The sequence below is a fragment of the Zootoca vivipara genome, chromosome 4, assembly GCF_965207765.1.
Source record: "Zootoca vivipara chromosome 4, rZooViv2.hap1.1, whole genome shotgun sequence".
Taxonomy (NCBI): domain Eukaryota; kingdom Metazoa; phylum Chordata; class Lepidosauria; order Squamata; family Lacertidae; genus Zootoca; species Zootoca vivipara.
In genome coordinates, this window is record NC_142587.1 from 99,710,166 (window position 1) to 99,725,145 (window position 14,980).

The following is a 14,980-nucleotide window of genomic DNA, read 5'->3' on the forward strand; positions in this document are numbered from 1 at the left end:
AAGATTGTGAGATGCATTGCTTTGCTCTACTGCAGGGGTCCCCAAACTAAGGCCCGGGGACCGGATGCGGCCCAATCGCCTCCTAAATCCAGCCCGCGGACAGTCTGGGAATCAGCATGTTTTTACATGAGTAGAATGTGTCCTTTTATTTAAAATGCATCTCTGGGCTATTTGTGGGGCATAGGAATTGCTTCATATTTCCCCCCAAAATATAGTCCGGCCTCCCAAAAGGTCTGAGAGACAGTGGACCAGCTCCCTGCTGAAAAAGTTTGTTGCCCCCTGCTCTACTGTACCCTTCCCCAACCTGGTGCCCTTCTGACGTCACAGACTACAATTCCCATCAGGTGCAGCATCCTATGTCCGTGCTGGCTGGGGTTGATGGGTATTGTAGTCCGAAACATCCGGAAGGCAAGCTGGCTGTGGGAGCCTGCTTTAATGAGCCATAAGATTGCTACAATGCAGTGGTACCTTGGTTCTCAAACGTCTTGGTATTCAAACAACCTGGAACCCAAACTTAAGGGGTGATATGATAGCCATGTTCCAATATATAAAAGGATGCCATATAGAGGAGGGTGAAAGGTTGTTTTCTGCTGCTCCAGAGAAGCGGACATGGAGCAATGGATTCAAACTTCAAGAAAGAAGATTCCACCTAAACATTAGGAAGAACTTCCTGACAGTAAGAGCTGTTCGACAGTGGAATTTGCTGCCAAGGGGTGTGGTGGAGTCTCCTTCTTTGGAGGTCTTTAAGCAGAGGCTTGACAGGCATATGTCAAGAATGCTTTGATGGTGTTTCCTGCTTGGCAGGGGGTTGGACTGGATGGCCCTTGTGGTCTCTTCCAACTCTATGATTCTATGATTCACTGCAAAGTAAGTGTTCCGGTTTGCGAACTTGTTTCGGAAGCCAAACATGCTCTGTTTTGAGTGTTATGCTGAGGTCTGTCTGCTTTCGCTATTTATTTTGCATTTTTGTTTTTGTAGCTCTTTTTTTGTGACTGTGTGGAACCCAGTTCAGCTACTGATTGATTGATTGTGTGACTGCAGTACATTGTTTATTGCTTTCATTTTATGGTTCAATGGTCTCGTTCGAGAGTAAAATTCATGTTAAATTGCTGTTTTAGGGGTTGTTTTTAAAAGTCTTGAACAGATCAATCCATTTTGCATTACTTTCTATGGGAAGGCGCGCCTTAGTTTTGGAACACTTTGGTTTTGGAACGGATTTATGGAACAGATTAAGTTTGAGAACCAAGGTACCACTGTAATCTGATTCTGCTAGCCTCTGCGCTCTCAAAGCAGTGCAACCCCTTTTTGCTGTTCAAAATGCATCTCTTTCCCCTTCCTTTCTCTCTTTTTCTGACTGATGATGAGCAATGTCCGCCAACCCCCTGGGGGAACAGCAGGATAAGCATCTGCTGAAATAATATTACGGGTTGGAGGAAGAGTGTGCAGGCCGGCTTGCCATAGTCTGCCACACGGTCAATGTCCCTCGTGGAGTTGCGCAAAGAAGCGCTGTTTGTTTTTGTCTTCGGTGGGCGGGTTTCGCTCGCTCTAATTTCACTCGTGCAAATTTGGAGAGGCTGGCTTTGCGAAACACCCTTGTGTGCTTGGAGGAATGTGCCGAGCAGTCAGCTAGGCCTTAAATCTGCAGGAGTCAATAAAAGCTTTTTAAAAAATGGCACCCTTTTAAACGTGCATATGCATTTCTGCCATACCTGCCAAGTTGCTGTCAGAGAAATAAGGGACCGGGCTGGAAATAGCAGACCGGAAGTAGCGCTGCCGCCATTTTGGAACTGGGAAGAGAAGCATCAAAAGTCGCTTCTGAGCATGCTACGCCCAGTTCCAAAATGGGCCGCCACACCAGAATAAACCGGGGAAAAACAAAAAAATCCGTTTTTTCAGATAGGAACAGCTGGGAAAACAGGGATTTCCCGGGGAAAACGGGAGACTTGGCAGCTATGATTTCTGCATGTTTATATTGAAAGGAACTCGCGTGTTGAAATAGACCCCGGCTATTTATAGGGACGTTTCTGCCCAAAAATAACTGCAGGATTGGTAGGCTGACATTCCTTCAGCCGCTTCACCTGTTGAGTTTATGCCTGTTGGGGAGCAAGTGATGATCCCAAGTATTTCTCCTTCTGGAACCTTGGCTGCCCAGAAACACTGTGGGGAAGACAGCAAGCCCAGAGACTCAAATGGGATGGCAGGCCCTGAGTGGGATGGGGTACTTTGCGCATGCTCAGATAATGTATCTTCCTCCTCATTACTCCACAGATTTCCGGGCCGCGCCCTCTAACGCCCTGACACCACCTGGCAGATGAACGCATCCAAACGCCACCAAGCATACTTTATTTCATAGAATCAGAATTGTGGCGTTGGGAGGGTCCCCCAAGGGTCATCTAGTCCAACCCCTGCAACACAGGACCCTTTGGTTAACGTGCAAAAGATTGCATTTCTACCCCACGTTTCTTTCTTTCTTTACATTGCTCAAGGTGGCTGATATGGGGTTCTCCCCCGCTCCTTATTTAATCTCTGGCCCAGGAGACCTGTGTTCAAATCCCCATCTGGCTGTGAAGCTCGGTGAGTGACATTCGGCCAGTCACTCTCTGCTTGCCCTACCTTGCAGGGTTGTTGTGGGGATACATGACTAAGTGGGGGAGTACCGTGGTTTGCCCCCTTAAGCTCCTTGGAGATATAAATTCAGCCCAGTAAAATAAAACAGGCAACCTAACAAAACCTATATACTGTACACGATTACAGTACATGAGAAAACAGTTCGAAGCTCTGGGATAGCTCAGTTGGTAGAGCATGAGAGTCATAATCTCAGGGTCCAAGCTCCACACTGGGCAAAAACATTCCTTTATTGCAGGGGGTTGGACTAGATGTCCCTTTGCTGTCTCTTCCAACTCTATGAGCCCATCAGGACTTCCTCAGTTAAAATATACAGTACTATCTGGCCCTGCCACGCATTGCTGTAGCTCAGTCTGTTAAATGGAGTCTCAGAGTCCCCCTTCAGACGCCCCTCACTTTCAGAGTCCCCCTGTTTTACCCGTGTTATGTTTAGACAGGTGTATCCCTGTGACTCTCCCCACCCTGTCCCGACCCATGACTTATCCCTCCCCCTCCCCCCTCCCCCACCCAGGCAAGCTTCCACCTCCACTCGGCCTAGTCTGGAAAGCTGCCTAGTCTGCAAAGCCGAGCCTAGATCCTGTGGAGAGGGAAGCTTTCCTAGGTGCAGTACCAGTGTAGCTTTCGCTAGAGGGCGCTGTTTTGCAACCTCCCCTGTGCTCCCAGCATGCACTTTCATCTGATTTGTAAGTTCTGAAACACGGGGTTTGGGAGGTTTTACATTGCACAGGTGTGACACCTGTATTTGAAAACGGTATGGGCTTGCTCTCGTAGTCACATTTGACTTTGTGTCAAAATTTGAACTCTTATCGGTCAAGCGGTTTTGTTGAACATCGAAGACGAACACACATACCCGGTTTACACGGTTTACATTTATATATATATATATATATAGATATACAGTGGTGCCTCGCTAGACGAATTTAATTCGTTCCGCGAGTCGCTTCGTATAGCGAAAAATTCCTTTTGCGAAGCGGCTCCCATAGGAATGCATTGAAGTGCGGTTTCCCATAGGGTGCCTCACAAGACGGAAGAAAAAAAAATTCGTCTTGCGAGGCACCCTATGGGTTGAAAAAAAATTGTCTTGCGAAGTGCGCCATAGGAAACTTTCTCTTGCGAGTCTCCATTGAAATCGCAAAACGCATTCGTCTGCGAAAAATTAGTCTTGCAGGGCATTCGTCTTGTGAGGTACCACTGTATATAGATAATAATTAGACAGCATGACACTTAGGAATGGCCCAGCGGGCTGCACACCATGTGCTCATGTAGCCCTGGGCATCTACTGATGATACTCTTGACATGCCCTGAAGGCCTCTGCGGCTGCCCAGGGTTGTCCTGCCCTTGGTGGGGACCAAGGCATGGTCCTCCTGTATTTGGTGCCCACCCCATGCAATGTTTTCTCTGATGGTCTATCTCTCTCTCTCTGCTTATTTGCTCCACTCCTCCTCCTCCTCCTCCTCCTCCTCCTCCTCCTCCTCCTCCTCCTCCTCCTCTTCTTCCTCCTCCTCCTCCACTTCTTCTTCCTCCTCCTCCACTTCTTCTTCTTCTTCTTCTTCTTCTTCTTCTTCTTCTTCTTCTTCTTCTTCTTCTTCTTCTTCTTCTCTCGATGGGATGCTGCAAGAATTTCTAAGTCTCTTACAAAAGCCGTTAATGCCCGTTGCTTAATCCTGGGCAGGAATGCATTTTGCAAGGACTTGGCGGGGATTTGTGACTGGGGTAGGGACTCAGTTGAAGTCGAGGTGGGGAGAGGAGGAAGAGGAGGAAAAGGCTGGAACTCTCTCTCTCTCCCCCCCTCCCCCCCGTCCTTCCTTCCTTCCTTCCTTCCTTCCTTCCTTCCTTCCTTCCTTCCTTCCTTCCTTCCTTCCTTCCTTCCTTCCTTCCTTCTTTCTCTGCTGCTTTTGTGGGCCCCTGTAATGCAGTTGGTCTTCGGGAGACCAGAGGGAAATGCAATCTAAAACACACACGACACAAAAGGAAAAGGGAGTGTCAGGGAGAGGGAAATAAGAAAACTCAGGCGCAAGCTCGTCGCCGTCAGCGTACCCTTTGAATACTTATTTAGGTCACGATGACTGCAGTCTTATCACATGTTTACCCGGGAGTAAGTCTCATTGAGCTGAATGGCCCCCGCCTCCGAGTGGAGACGTAAGGATTGTGCGTATTAAGTTTGTGCTGCGAACTGCAATTGCACAAAAATCACAGGGGGCCCGGGGTTACGTTTGCTTTCCGTCGCTGCATTAAAACACCAATGACTAGAAACTTCCTTTGATAATGTAGATGCTTTCACAATCCTTATCGCGACTGTTTCTGCAACTCAAGTGCTTCTGAGCAGTAAAAGATGTAGATTTTTTTACACGGAGATGGGCTTGTGGCGGTGACTCACCCTGTGTGTGTTCCCTGGACTGTCCCGGGTACTTTGGTGACGTACGAGTCGTGTGAGAAGGAGAGGAAGAAGGAGGGCTCTCGTGAAGCCGAGGTCAGGGGGCCTTGAGCCCGGGGTGATGCAAGAACGACACAGCCCTTGCCAGGACTGCGGCAAGTAGAGCCCCCGTGACTGTGAGCCATCCGTTCCGCCGGCATCGTCCCGGGACGCTTTGGCGTGATGTGCAAATTGGAAGACGGTGGTCTGTGATCAACGGACAAACTGAAATTAGAAAACATAAGCGGGTTTCATTCCAGGGGTTGGAGGGGCATCTGCCGGGGACTCTTCAGCTGTGATTCCTTTTTCCGTATATAATTTTTATTAAGTTTTCCGTTTTACAATTTAAAGTACCAATTCTTTACATCCGTAAGACATCAGTGACTTCCCTTCTTCTCTTTCCATGGTTCATTTTACACATCATAAACCCCTGCATATTTTACAAAAACTCTACCGTTATTGCATCCATCAAATTTGTTCACGCCGTTGAATTTACCTTAGTGCTGCCAGCGTTTTCAGCTGTAAGCAGTTGTTCCCCATATATTCACTAAACATTTTCCCATCTCCTTTAAACGTATATTCTTCTTGTTCTCTTATTGTATATGCTAAGTCTAGGAGTCGTGCATAATCCGTCAATTTAAGTTGCCATTCTTCTTTATTAGCCGAGGCCTCACATTTTTGGGCTACCGAAACACCGGCCGCAATTACTGCAAACATAAATAACCTTTTTTTGACACCTGGGAATTTCAGTCTGAATTATCCCCAACAGAAAGGACTCTGGGTTTTTTTTGGGGGGGGGAGGGGAAGAAAGTATTTTTAAACATTTTTTTCCCCAATTCATTATGGATCATTTTCCAATACTCTTTTTACCCTTTTACAAATACACCATTTTAGCTGTGATTCCTGCATTGCAGAGACTTGGGCTAGGTGACCCTTTGGTGTCATGGAGGAGAGGGCTGTCAATGGTTACTAACCCTAGAATCACAGAATTGGAAGGGACCCCCAGGGATCATCTAGTCCAACCCCATTCAGTGCTAAAGAAACCCTGGCAGGTGGCCATCCATCCCACCTCTGCTTAAAAACATTCAAGGAAGGAGAGCCCGGCACCTCCCCAGGGAGTCCTTTAGTCAGAATCTCCTTTCTTCTTGTTGGATATTACAAGGAAGGAGATTCCGACTAAACATCAGGAAGAACTTTTTGACGGTAATTGCTGTTTAATATGAGAGCCATCTGGGAGATATGAGAGACATCTCCAAATATCTCGAGGTCCATCACATGGAAAATAGAGCAAGCTTGTTTTCTCCTGCTCCGGAGGGTAGGACTCAAAACTCATGGCTTCATAGAATCGTAGAGTTGGAGGAGACCACAAGGGCCATCTAGTCCAACCCCCTGCCAAGCAGGAAACACCATCAAAGCATTCCTGGCAGATGGCTGTCAAGCCTCTGCTTAAGGACCTCCAAAGAAGGAGACTCCACCACATTCCTTGGCAGCAAATTCCACTGCCAAACAGCTTTTACTGTCAGGAAGTTCTTCCTAATGTTTAGGTGGAATCTTCTTTCTTGTAGCTTGAATCCGTGTCCGCTTCTCTGGAGCAGCAGAAAACAACCTTTCTCCCTCCTCTATATGGCTTTTATATATTTGAGCATGGCTATCATATCACCCCTTAACCTTCTCTTCTCCAGGCTAAACATACCCAGCTCCCTAAGCCGTTCCTCATAAGGCATCGTTTCCAGGCCTTTGACCATTTTGGTTGCCCTCTTCTGGACACGTTCCAGCTTGTCAGTATCCTTCTTGAACTGTGGTGCCCAGAACTGGACACAGTATTCCAGGTGAGGTCTGACCAGAGCGGAATACAGTGGTACTATTACTTCCCTTGATCTAGATGCTATACTCCTATTGATGCAGCCCAGAATTGCATTGGCTTTTTTAGCTGCTGCATCACACTGTTGACTCATGTCAAGTTTGTGGTCCAGCAAACTGGTTGTGTCCGGCGCCAGTGGAGGAGGAGTTTCCCCCGGAATTCCCCAGGAAATAGAAAGCTGCCGTCTTCTGAGTCAAAGCCATCGATCTGTCTGGTCCAGGGTGGTCCATTCAGAGCTGGCAATGATGGTTCCTTGGGACTTTGGCTAGAGAGAGATCTCTCCATCCCCTGAGCCCTGCGACACTAAGAGTTCAGAATATGGAGAGAACACTTTGCGCGTGCTCAAAGGAACCATTGTCAAAGGACCCGATACAACGAATTCAAATTGCAGGGGATTCCGACTCAACATTGGGAAGAATTCTCTGACATAAAGAGCTGTTTGACATTGGACTCCCTCGGAAGGTGCTTGGAGGCTTTTAAACTGAGGCTGGGTGGTCACCCATCAGAGGACACTGGGATTCCTGCATTGCAGGGGGTGGAGCTGGATGACCCTCAGGGGTCCCTCTCAACTTCACAACTCTGTGATTTGTTTCTGCTGGCGCTGAGCCCTGTCCTCTCCTTCCAGGGCCGAGCCCTTTCTCCAGTTAAGCCTGGAGAGATGGCGAGCCACAGAATTGTAGAATTGTAGTGTTGGCCGTGGGACCCAAGGGTCATCTAGTCCAACCCCCTGTGATGCAGGAACCGGGCTCAAGCGGAGACTGAACGAGGGCCCAGTTGGAAGTGGAGCACTTCCTCTTGGTTGACTCAGCTGTTCTGCTTCCGCTAGTAACTTCTGGGAGAAGTCATTTGCTGGGAGAGGATGGGGGTTTGGAGTGTGTGTGTTTTTCAAAGCGAAGCGTGCCGCTCTGGGAAGGCCGCTGGATTTATCCTAGAGCGGTTTAGCATTGGGGAAAGAATCTCTAGCCGCAAAGCAGCACAAGAGGCCGTTGGTATGTGAACGTTTTCAGGAAGCTTAAATTAGCCGAGTTGGGCTATTTTTACCCGTTTCTTGTTTACCAACAACCCAGAGAGAAAAGCCAGCCTTGCGATGTGATCTGGGCAGGGCGCTCGCCTTCCCTTTTCCAGTTTTACTAGACTGGGGCAGCCCTTGCTTTCTGGAAACTGCAGGAAGGGAGAGGGCTCCTGTGTTCGAATCCTGCTCACTGGTTTCCCACAGGCCTCAGGTCTGCCCCAGTGAGAGCAGGATGCCATTGGCTTGATCTAGCGGGCTCTTCCTAGTTTCTGATATTCTTGGTGTTGGGAGATTCAGGACAGGTAAAAGAAAGCCCTTCTTTGTGTAGCTTGCTGTTAAACTGTGGAACTCCCTCCCACAGGAGGCAGCGATGGCCACAAACCCAGAGGGCAGCTTCCTGGAAGAGAGAGCACGATTGATGGCCCCCTGCCATGGTCAGAGGCAATGATGCTTCTGAACAGGAGGGGAGAGAATTGCCCTTGGGCTTGGATAATAATAATAATAATAATAATAATAATAATAATAATAATAATAATAATAATTTATTATTTATACCCCGCCCATCTGGCTGGGTTTCCCCAGCCACTCTGGGCAGCTTCCAACAGAAAAATAAAACACAGTAATCTATTAAACATTAAAAGCCTCCCTGAACAGGGCTGCCTTCAGATGTCTTCTAAAAGTCTGGTAGTTGTTTTCCTCTTTGACATCTGATGGGAGGGCGTTCCACAGGGCGGGCGCCACCACCGAGAAGGCCCTCTGCCTAGTTCCCTGCAACTTGGCTTCTCGCAACGAGGGAACCGCTAGAAGGCCCTCGGTGCTGGACCTCAGTGTCCGGGCAGAACGATGGAGGTGGAGACGCTCCTTCAGGTATACTGGACCGATCCTTATTGCAGGATCTCCTGCGTGCATTTGTTTAATCCTCTTCTAAAGCCTTCTATTTTGGCAATCACTGCCACCTGTGGAATGGAGTTCCGTAGATTAACCGTGCACCACGGTGCCCAAATGCTGTGTATCACTTCAGCAAAGTCCAGAGCAGTTCAAATGGACATCTCTGTTGAATAACCCATGGTCCCAATACTATAAAGGGAACCAGGCAGAGGGCCTTCTCGGTAGTGGCGCCTGCCCTGCGGAACGCCCTCCCACCAGATGTCAAAGTGAAAAACAACTACTTGTAGAAGACATCTGAAGGCAGCCCCGTTTAGGGGAGATTTTAATGTTTAACAGATTGTTGTATTTTAATATTTTGTTGGAAGCCACCCAGAGTGGCTGGGGAAACCCAGCCAGATGGGCAGGGTATAAATAAATTAATAATAATAATAATAATAATAATAATAATAAAGCAGGAGAATTCTAGAATTGTGGAGTTGGAAGGGACCACCAAGGGTCATCTAGTCTTGCCCCCTGCAGTGCAGGAATCTAACCTGCTGAGTATGTTTTGGAGCCTCCAGAGCTGGGAGCAGTCTACCTCTGGGTCCCAACCATAGCTGCCAAGTTTTCCCTTTTCTCGCGAGGAAGCCTATTCAGCATAAGGGAAAATCCCTTAAAAAAAGGGATAACTTGGCAGCTATGGTCCTGGGGCCCTTTCTATGTGCAGCTGTCCTTTGCCAACAACAAATGGTCACTGTTTTTTGTGTTGAATATATGCTATATAGTCATTTATGGACCTAATACGTATCTCAAGCCATTTGCACATGTTGCCATGCAACCAGTCCGTGCAGAATGCAGGCACCCTATATATAGAAAGGAGCAAACCAGTGATATTTTAGGGAGCAGGCTAGCAGGCGGGGCCCATGACTTACATCACAGGAACCTACAAAACACGGTGGCTGTATATAGGTTTTATTTTATTTGTTTTCTATCTTATATTTTGGAATTGTAAACCCAGTTTTCCCCCTATAACTTTTTGGGGGGCCCCCAAGAGAGCGGGGCCCTAAGAAGATTCCACCTAAACATTAGGAAGAACTTCCTGACCGTAAGAGCTGTTCGGCAGTGGAATTTGCTGCCAAGGAGTGTGGTGGAGTCTCCTTCTTTGGAGGTCTTTAAGCAGAGGCTTGACAGGCATATGTCAAGAATGCTTTGATGGTGTTTCCTGCTTGGCAGGGGGTTGGACTGGATGGCCCTTGTGATCTCTTCCAACTCTATGATTCTATGATTCTATAAGGTAGAGCTTGTTTAGCTTATACGTGACTCCGGCACTGGACGGTGTGCTAGCTGGGAGTTTGTGGCATAAAATAAGCTGGAGGGGGCAACAAGTTGACGAAGGAGCACCTTTGCCCTTAGCTCCCTTTCTGCATCAGTTGAGGTTTGCTGGTTTCGGTCGCAAAGGTCATCTTTGAAGCGGCTGGGCAATGCCTCCCTCCTTTGAAAAGCGCTTTGTGACGTCGGGACGGGTTGCATCCTGGCTGCTAGCTCCTGTCAAAGCCCCGCACGGGCAGGCAGGTGCTTGTGGCGGTGGCCGAGGGAGAGGGAGCAAGTTGTGAGTCACCAAATTGTGCCTGTGATGGACAGCCGTTGCTTTTAGCGTCCCCTATTTTTAGCTGCAGGAAACTCCTCCGCTTTGCCGCCCCCACATCCTGCAACTGTTTTGCAACGCCAGAGCCTCTGGGAGAGGGTGGCAGGAGAGGGTGCTGCCCTCGCATCCTCGTGGGTGCCCTTTCTTAGCTTGCACCTCGCCTCTTGCCCTAGAGGGCTCGGCCGTTCGGATTTAGCATTTCAGACAAGAGGATTTAATTGCAGGAGTGCGGAATTTTGCTAAAGGGCCTTTCAAAAGGCATTGTGGTGCAGTGCAATCACTAGAGAATTATTTGTCCGTTTTGCAAATATCACTTGTGCAATCAATCAATCAAGCAAGCAAGCAAATGATGGGAATACTGTCGCGACAGGGCCCCACCTGCAACAAGGTGAAGCAAGATGGAGACCCCGAACAAAGGGGGGTCTTCCCTTTTGATTAGCATCCCACCACCAAGGTACACCCCTAAAGATACACCACTAATATGTCACTAATATGTCATTGATACGTCACAAAAAGGAGGGGTAGAAATTTGAGTACCTGGCCAGCTGCTCCTGGCCTCTTCTCACCCCCTCCCTGTTACATTCCACGGGACAAAGAGAAGTTCCAGTCATTATGAAGGTGATAGCTGTTCTTTGATTAGATCCTGAGTCAATCCACTTTGGGAGGAAAATCCATTGTGTAGAAGATAGTTGGCTGTCTGGCACAGTTGGAGGTGGAAATTCCCTTGCCAGAGGAGGCTGTGTACCTGTTGTCTTGCTTGCCAGATTATGGCCGGTTGGGTGAATCCTCCAAGATCCCTCCCTTTGATAGTGAATGTATGTATTATAAGAAGCGTTCAGGTCTCCTAATCTGCTCACTGGGATTATTATGGGCTAGACTCGGGGATGCTTTGACGTTTTGCTATTGTTTGGGGTAATTCCCTCCTGTTCAGAAGGTGTGCACAGAGCAGAAGCCGAGCCAGGCGTTCTGTCCTAGGAGAAGGCTTTCTCGTTGCCTTATCTTTGCTTGTTGATCTGAGCAAAGTCAGTTGAGCCCTCCATTGTTCTTTGCAGTGTTTGCGTGGTAATTCACCTGAAGCGCTTCCAGCAACCACTTCCTTGAGCAGCAATATTTGGACTTAAATCCAAAGACACACGGAAATAAAAGGAGAGCGAGAGAAAGAATTAAGGTGGTCCCTTCCCTCCTTTTTTCTTCCATGGAGTTCCGGTTTCAGGTGTTGTAAAATTTAAGCTGGTTCCTATGAACCCAGAGAAATGGATCTTGACCCAGGGAGAGCTCAAGGATCCAGGCAAGCAGACGAATTTAAGCGTCTCCTGCCCACCAAATAACAGAGACCAAACCAGGACGTACGAAGCAAGGCACTTTTATTTTAACTGTTGCAACAGGGTCCTTCCTCTCACACAGGAGAACAAGGAAGGAACCCCAAACAAAGATGTCTTGCCCTTAAAAAGAAATTTGAAATTGGTTTCAGCCCACCCCCCAGAAGCATCATCCATATGTCACAGAAGGGGTGTAGCCCAAGACCCCCCTCCCTAGATTCATCATAGGTACATCATGAAAGGGGAGGTCTGGTGGCAGTAATCTGAGCAGTCTGGACCCTGCCCCCTGCCCCCCAAAACCTAATCAACAAAATTGAGAGATATTTACATTTCCCTGTTTCCCAGCCAAGTTAATCACACCCTTTTGTCTGGCAGTCAGGTATCAGGATGCCAGGGATTATCACTTTAATTCCTGAGACAATGAGAAGGTTCCCCCCACCCCACTTCTTCCTTGCAGAGGAACACCTGGTCAGAGAGAGAGTCAAAATGGTGTCAGAAAGGCCTGTCTTCCTGTGCTGCTTCAGACATGTGCCTGTACATTCATGTACATGTTTTATGAACAATTATTATATATATATAGATATGACCTCAAAATTCTTATAACACAGGCTAGGTGCTTCAATGGCAAACCCCAGAGAGGCTGGGCCAACCCAGCCAGATGGGTGGGGTATGTATGTATGTATGTATGTATGTATGTATGTATGTATGTATGTATAAACAAACAAACAAACAAACAAACAAACAAACAAACAAAATTTTGCTTGCAATAGTGTCTGTACTTGGAATTAAAAGCTGAAACATGCCTCTCATCAGCTTTAGCCTTTGCTGAACGAATGCCCCATGTGTCTTTACAAGTTAAGCCGGTGCATATTTAGTCAAAAGTCCACCTCATTGCATTCACCGGGGTTTGCTCACAGGCAACCCTGAGCAGGATTGCCACTTTAGGTGCCGTAGAAAGGCGGATAATAATAATAATAATAATAATTTATTATTTATACCCCGCCCATCTGGCCGGGTTCCCCCAGCCACTCTGGGCGGCTTCCAACAAAACAGAAATTCTAAAATACAGAAATCCATCAAACATTAAAATACAGAAATCCATCAAACATTAAAAGCTTCCCTAAAAAGGGCTGCCTTGAGATGCCTTTAAAAGAGGATTCAAAGACAGCGGATAGCTCAGTTGACGTGAGCGTGGTGCTGGGTAATGCCAAGGTTGCAGGTTCGACCCCCACATGGGACAGCGTTGTAGGGGGTTGGGCTAGATGACCGTTGGGGGTCCCTCCCAACTCTACAAGTCCATGATTTTATCTCTCTCCCGTGCTTCCTTCCCCAGGTGCGGCTGCCGTCGTTTGGGGTCCAGCGAAGACTGAGGAGCTGGAGGGATGAAGTGAGGCCTCGGTGGGTGCCCCTCCCCGGTGCCATGGCGGATGGGGCCTCGCTCCCCATGGGGGACTGGCTGCGTGCCCTCCACCTGGAGCAGTACGCTGAGAACTTCGAGCGGAACGAGCTGTGGCGTGTGTCGGACTGCCAGCACCTGTCGGACGAGGCCCTGACCCGCCTGGGCATCCTTCTCCCAGGGCACCGCCGGCGCATCCTCTCTGGGCTCCTGAAGGCCTTCACGGAGGCGCTGCCTGCCATGGATGCCCCCAAACTGCCCCCCAGGAGGCCGGTCCCCATGAAACGCAACATCTTCCGCGCCGGCGCTGCGGCTGCTGCTTCCTCCACGGAGCAGGAGGCTGGGAGCGACTCGGCGACAGAAGCGTCGCCTCCTCGCCAGCAGCTGGAGACAGCACCCACCCCGCCGCCCATCCCTCCCCGGACGAGCTGTCACCCGCCGGTGAAGTTTTCCTCTACTGCTACGTCTGAACTTCCCGCAGGCCCTTCTCTTTTGGAGTTTACGTCCCCGGCGATGCCGCCGGCGAGGGGCAGGCTCAGCCCGGATGCTGCGGCTGCGGAAGAGATGGCGAACCCTCCCCTGCCCCCTCTGCCTGCCAAGCGCCACCATCTGGAGGGGAAGCCCCCCACCCAAAAGGCCCCTCCGGTGCCCAGCCGCCCTCCCACGCTGCCCCCCAGAGGCCCAAGCCAGAAAGCAGCAGCCAGGTGAGTCCAAAAGATGCAAAGGTGTTGGGCAGGGGGTGTTCCTAGCATGGGCGTACCCAGCGAGGGGCAGGGGGACAGCTGCCCCCCCCCAGAAGCAAAAATAAATAAATTACCGTATTTTACGGACCATAACCCGCACTTTCTCCCTCCAAAAACTGAAGGGGAAAAGTCGCTGCGGGTTATGGAAATCTGGCTGTTTCCACCCCCTCCACGGCTGCAGCCAGTGACAGGAACGTGGGGGGGGGGAAACAGCCTGAGCTGGGGGGGGCGCTTTTTCCTTCCTTTCTCTCTCTCTCTCTCTCCCTCCCTCCCTTCTCTCTCTCTCTCACCCCTTCCTTCCTTCCTTCCTTCCTTCCTTCCTTCCTTCCTTCCTTCCTTCCTTCCTTCCTTCCTTCCCTTCCCTTCCCTTCCCTTCCCTTCCCTTCCCTTCCCTTCCCTTCCCTTCCCTTCCCTTCCTCTCTTCCTTCCCTCCCTCCTTCCTTCCCTCTCTCTTCCCCTCTCTTGCCCCCCCCCCCCAGTTTTGATTCTGGGTACGCCCCTGGTTCCTAGGTGAGGGGACGGTTGCTTTCTCTCCGCTGGCTTGGGCCGCTGTTGTGTAGTGGTTAGAGTGTCAGTCTGTGACTTGGGAGACCAGGGTTCGAATCCCCTCCCGGCCTTGTTGCTCGCTGGGTAATCCTGGGGCAGGTGCTGAACCGGCGTTCGAAATTTGGCAGGCGCATTTTGAACCTGGCTATCGGCCACTTGCAACCAGGTGAAGATGCCCGGGCGCCAGGATGGCACCTGAGGTCTCCACCATTGGCAGGTGCATGCCTGGGGATCCTTGGAGTTGCCTGTTTTCACACAGAAATCCCACATCCTTTAGTTATTTTATCTGCGCAATCGGAACGGATTTCAGGAACCAAAAAGTCGCATAGAAAAAGACAACTTTCGAGCCACCTGGCCCCCAAATGGCAACTAGGTATTCCGTTTTCCCGACTGTAACCCTGGTTTAAAGTGCCATTTGGTACCTAGCTGTCAGGGTTTTTTGCGACTACTCTTGAGTCACGACCCTCCACATGCTTGTCTTTCAGGAACTTTTATTGGTGCACATTATTTACAGTGAATTGAGCTGCTGGTTTCATGTCTCATCAGTCCGATT

General features: G+C 49.3%; 1 protein-coding gene across 14 annotated transcripts in view; it reads left to right on the top strand.

Moving 5' to 3' along the window:
* The window catches only part of ARAP1 (ArfGAP with RhoGAP domain, ankyrin repeat and PH domain 1), a 127,991-nt gene that overhangs the window by 24,141 nt on the left and 88,870 nt on the right, over positions 1-14,980 (top strand). For 13 of the 14 annotated variants that reach the window (XR_015949747.1, XR_015949748.1, XR_015949749.1 and 10 more), the window contains exon 2: positions 13,076-13,842. Coding sequence is in view for 11 of the 14 variants with exons in the window: in XM_088668489.1 (XP_088524615.1) it covers positions 13,163-13,842 (680 nt within the window). In the remaining 3 variants the exon portion in view is untranslated. Of the gene's footprint in view, positions 1-11,562; positions 11,637-12,350; positions 12,410-13,075; positions 13,843-14,980 lie in introns of those variants that run through there. The other variant, XM_088668495.1, reaches the window with a different exon arrangement.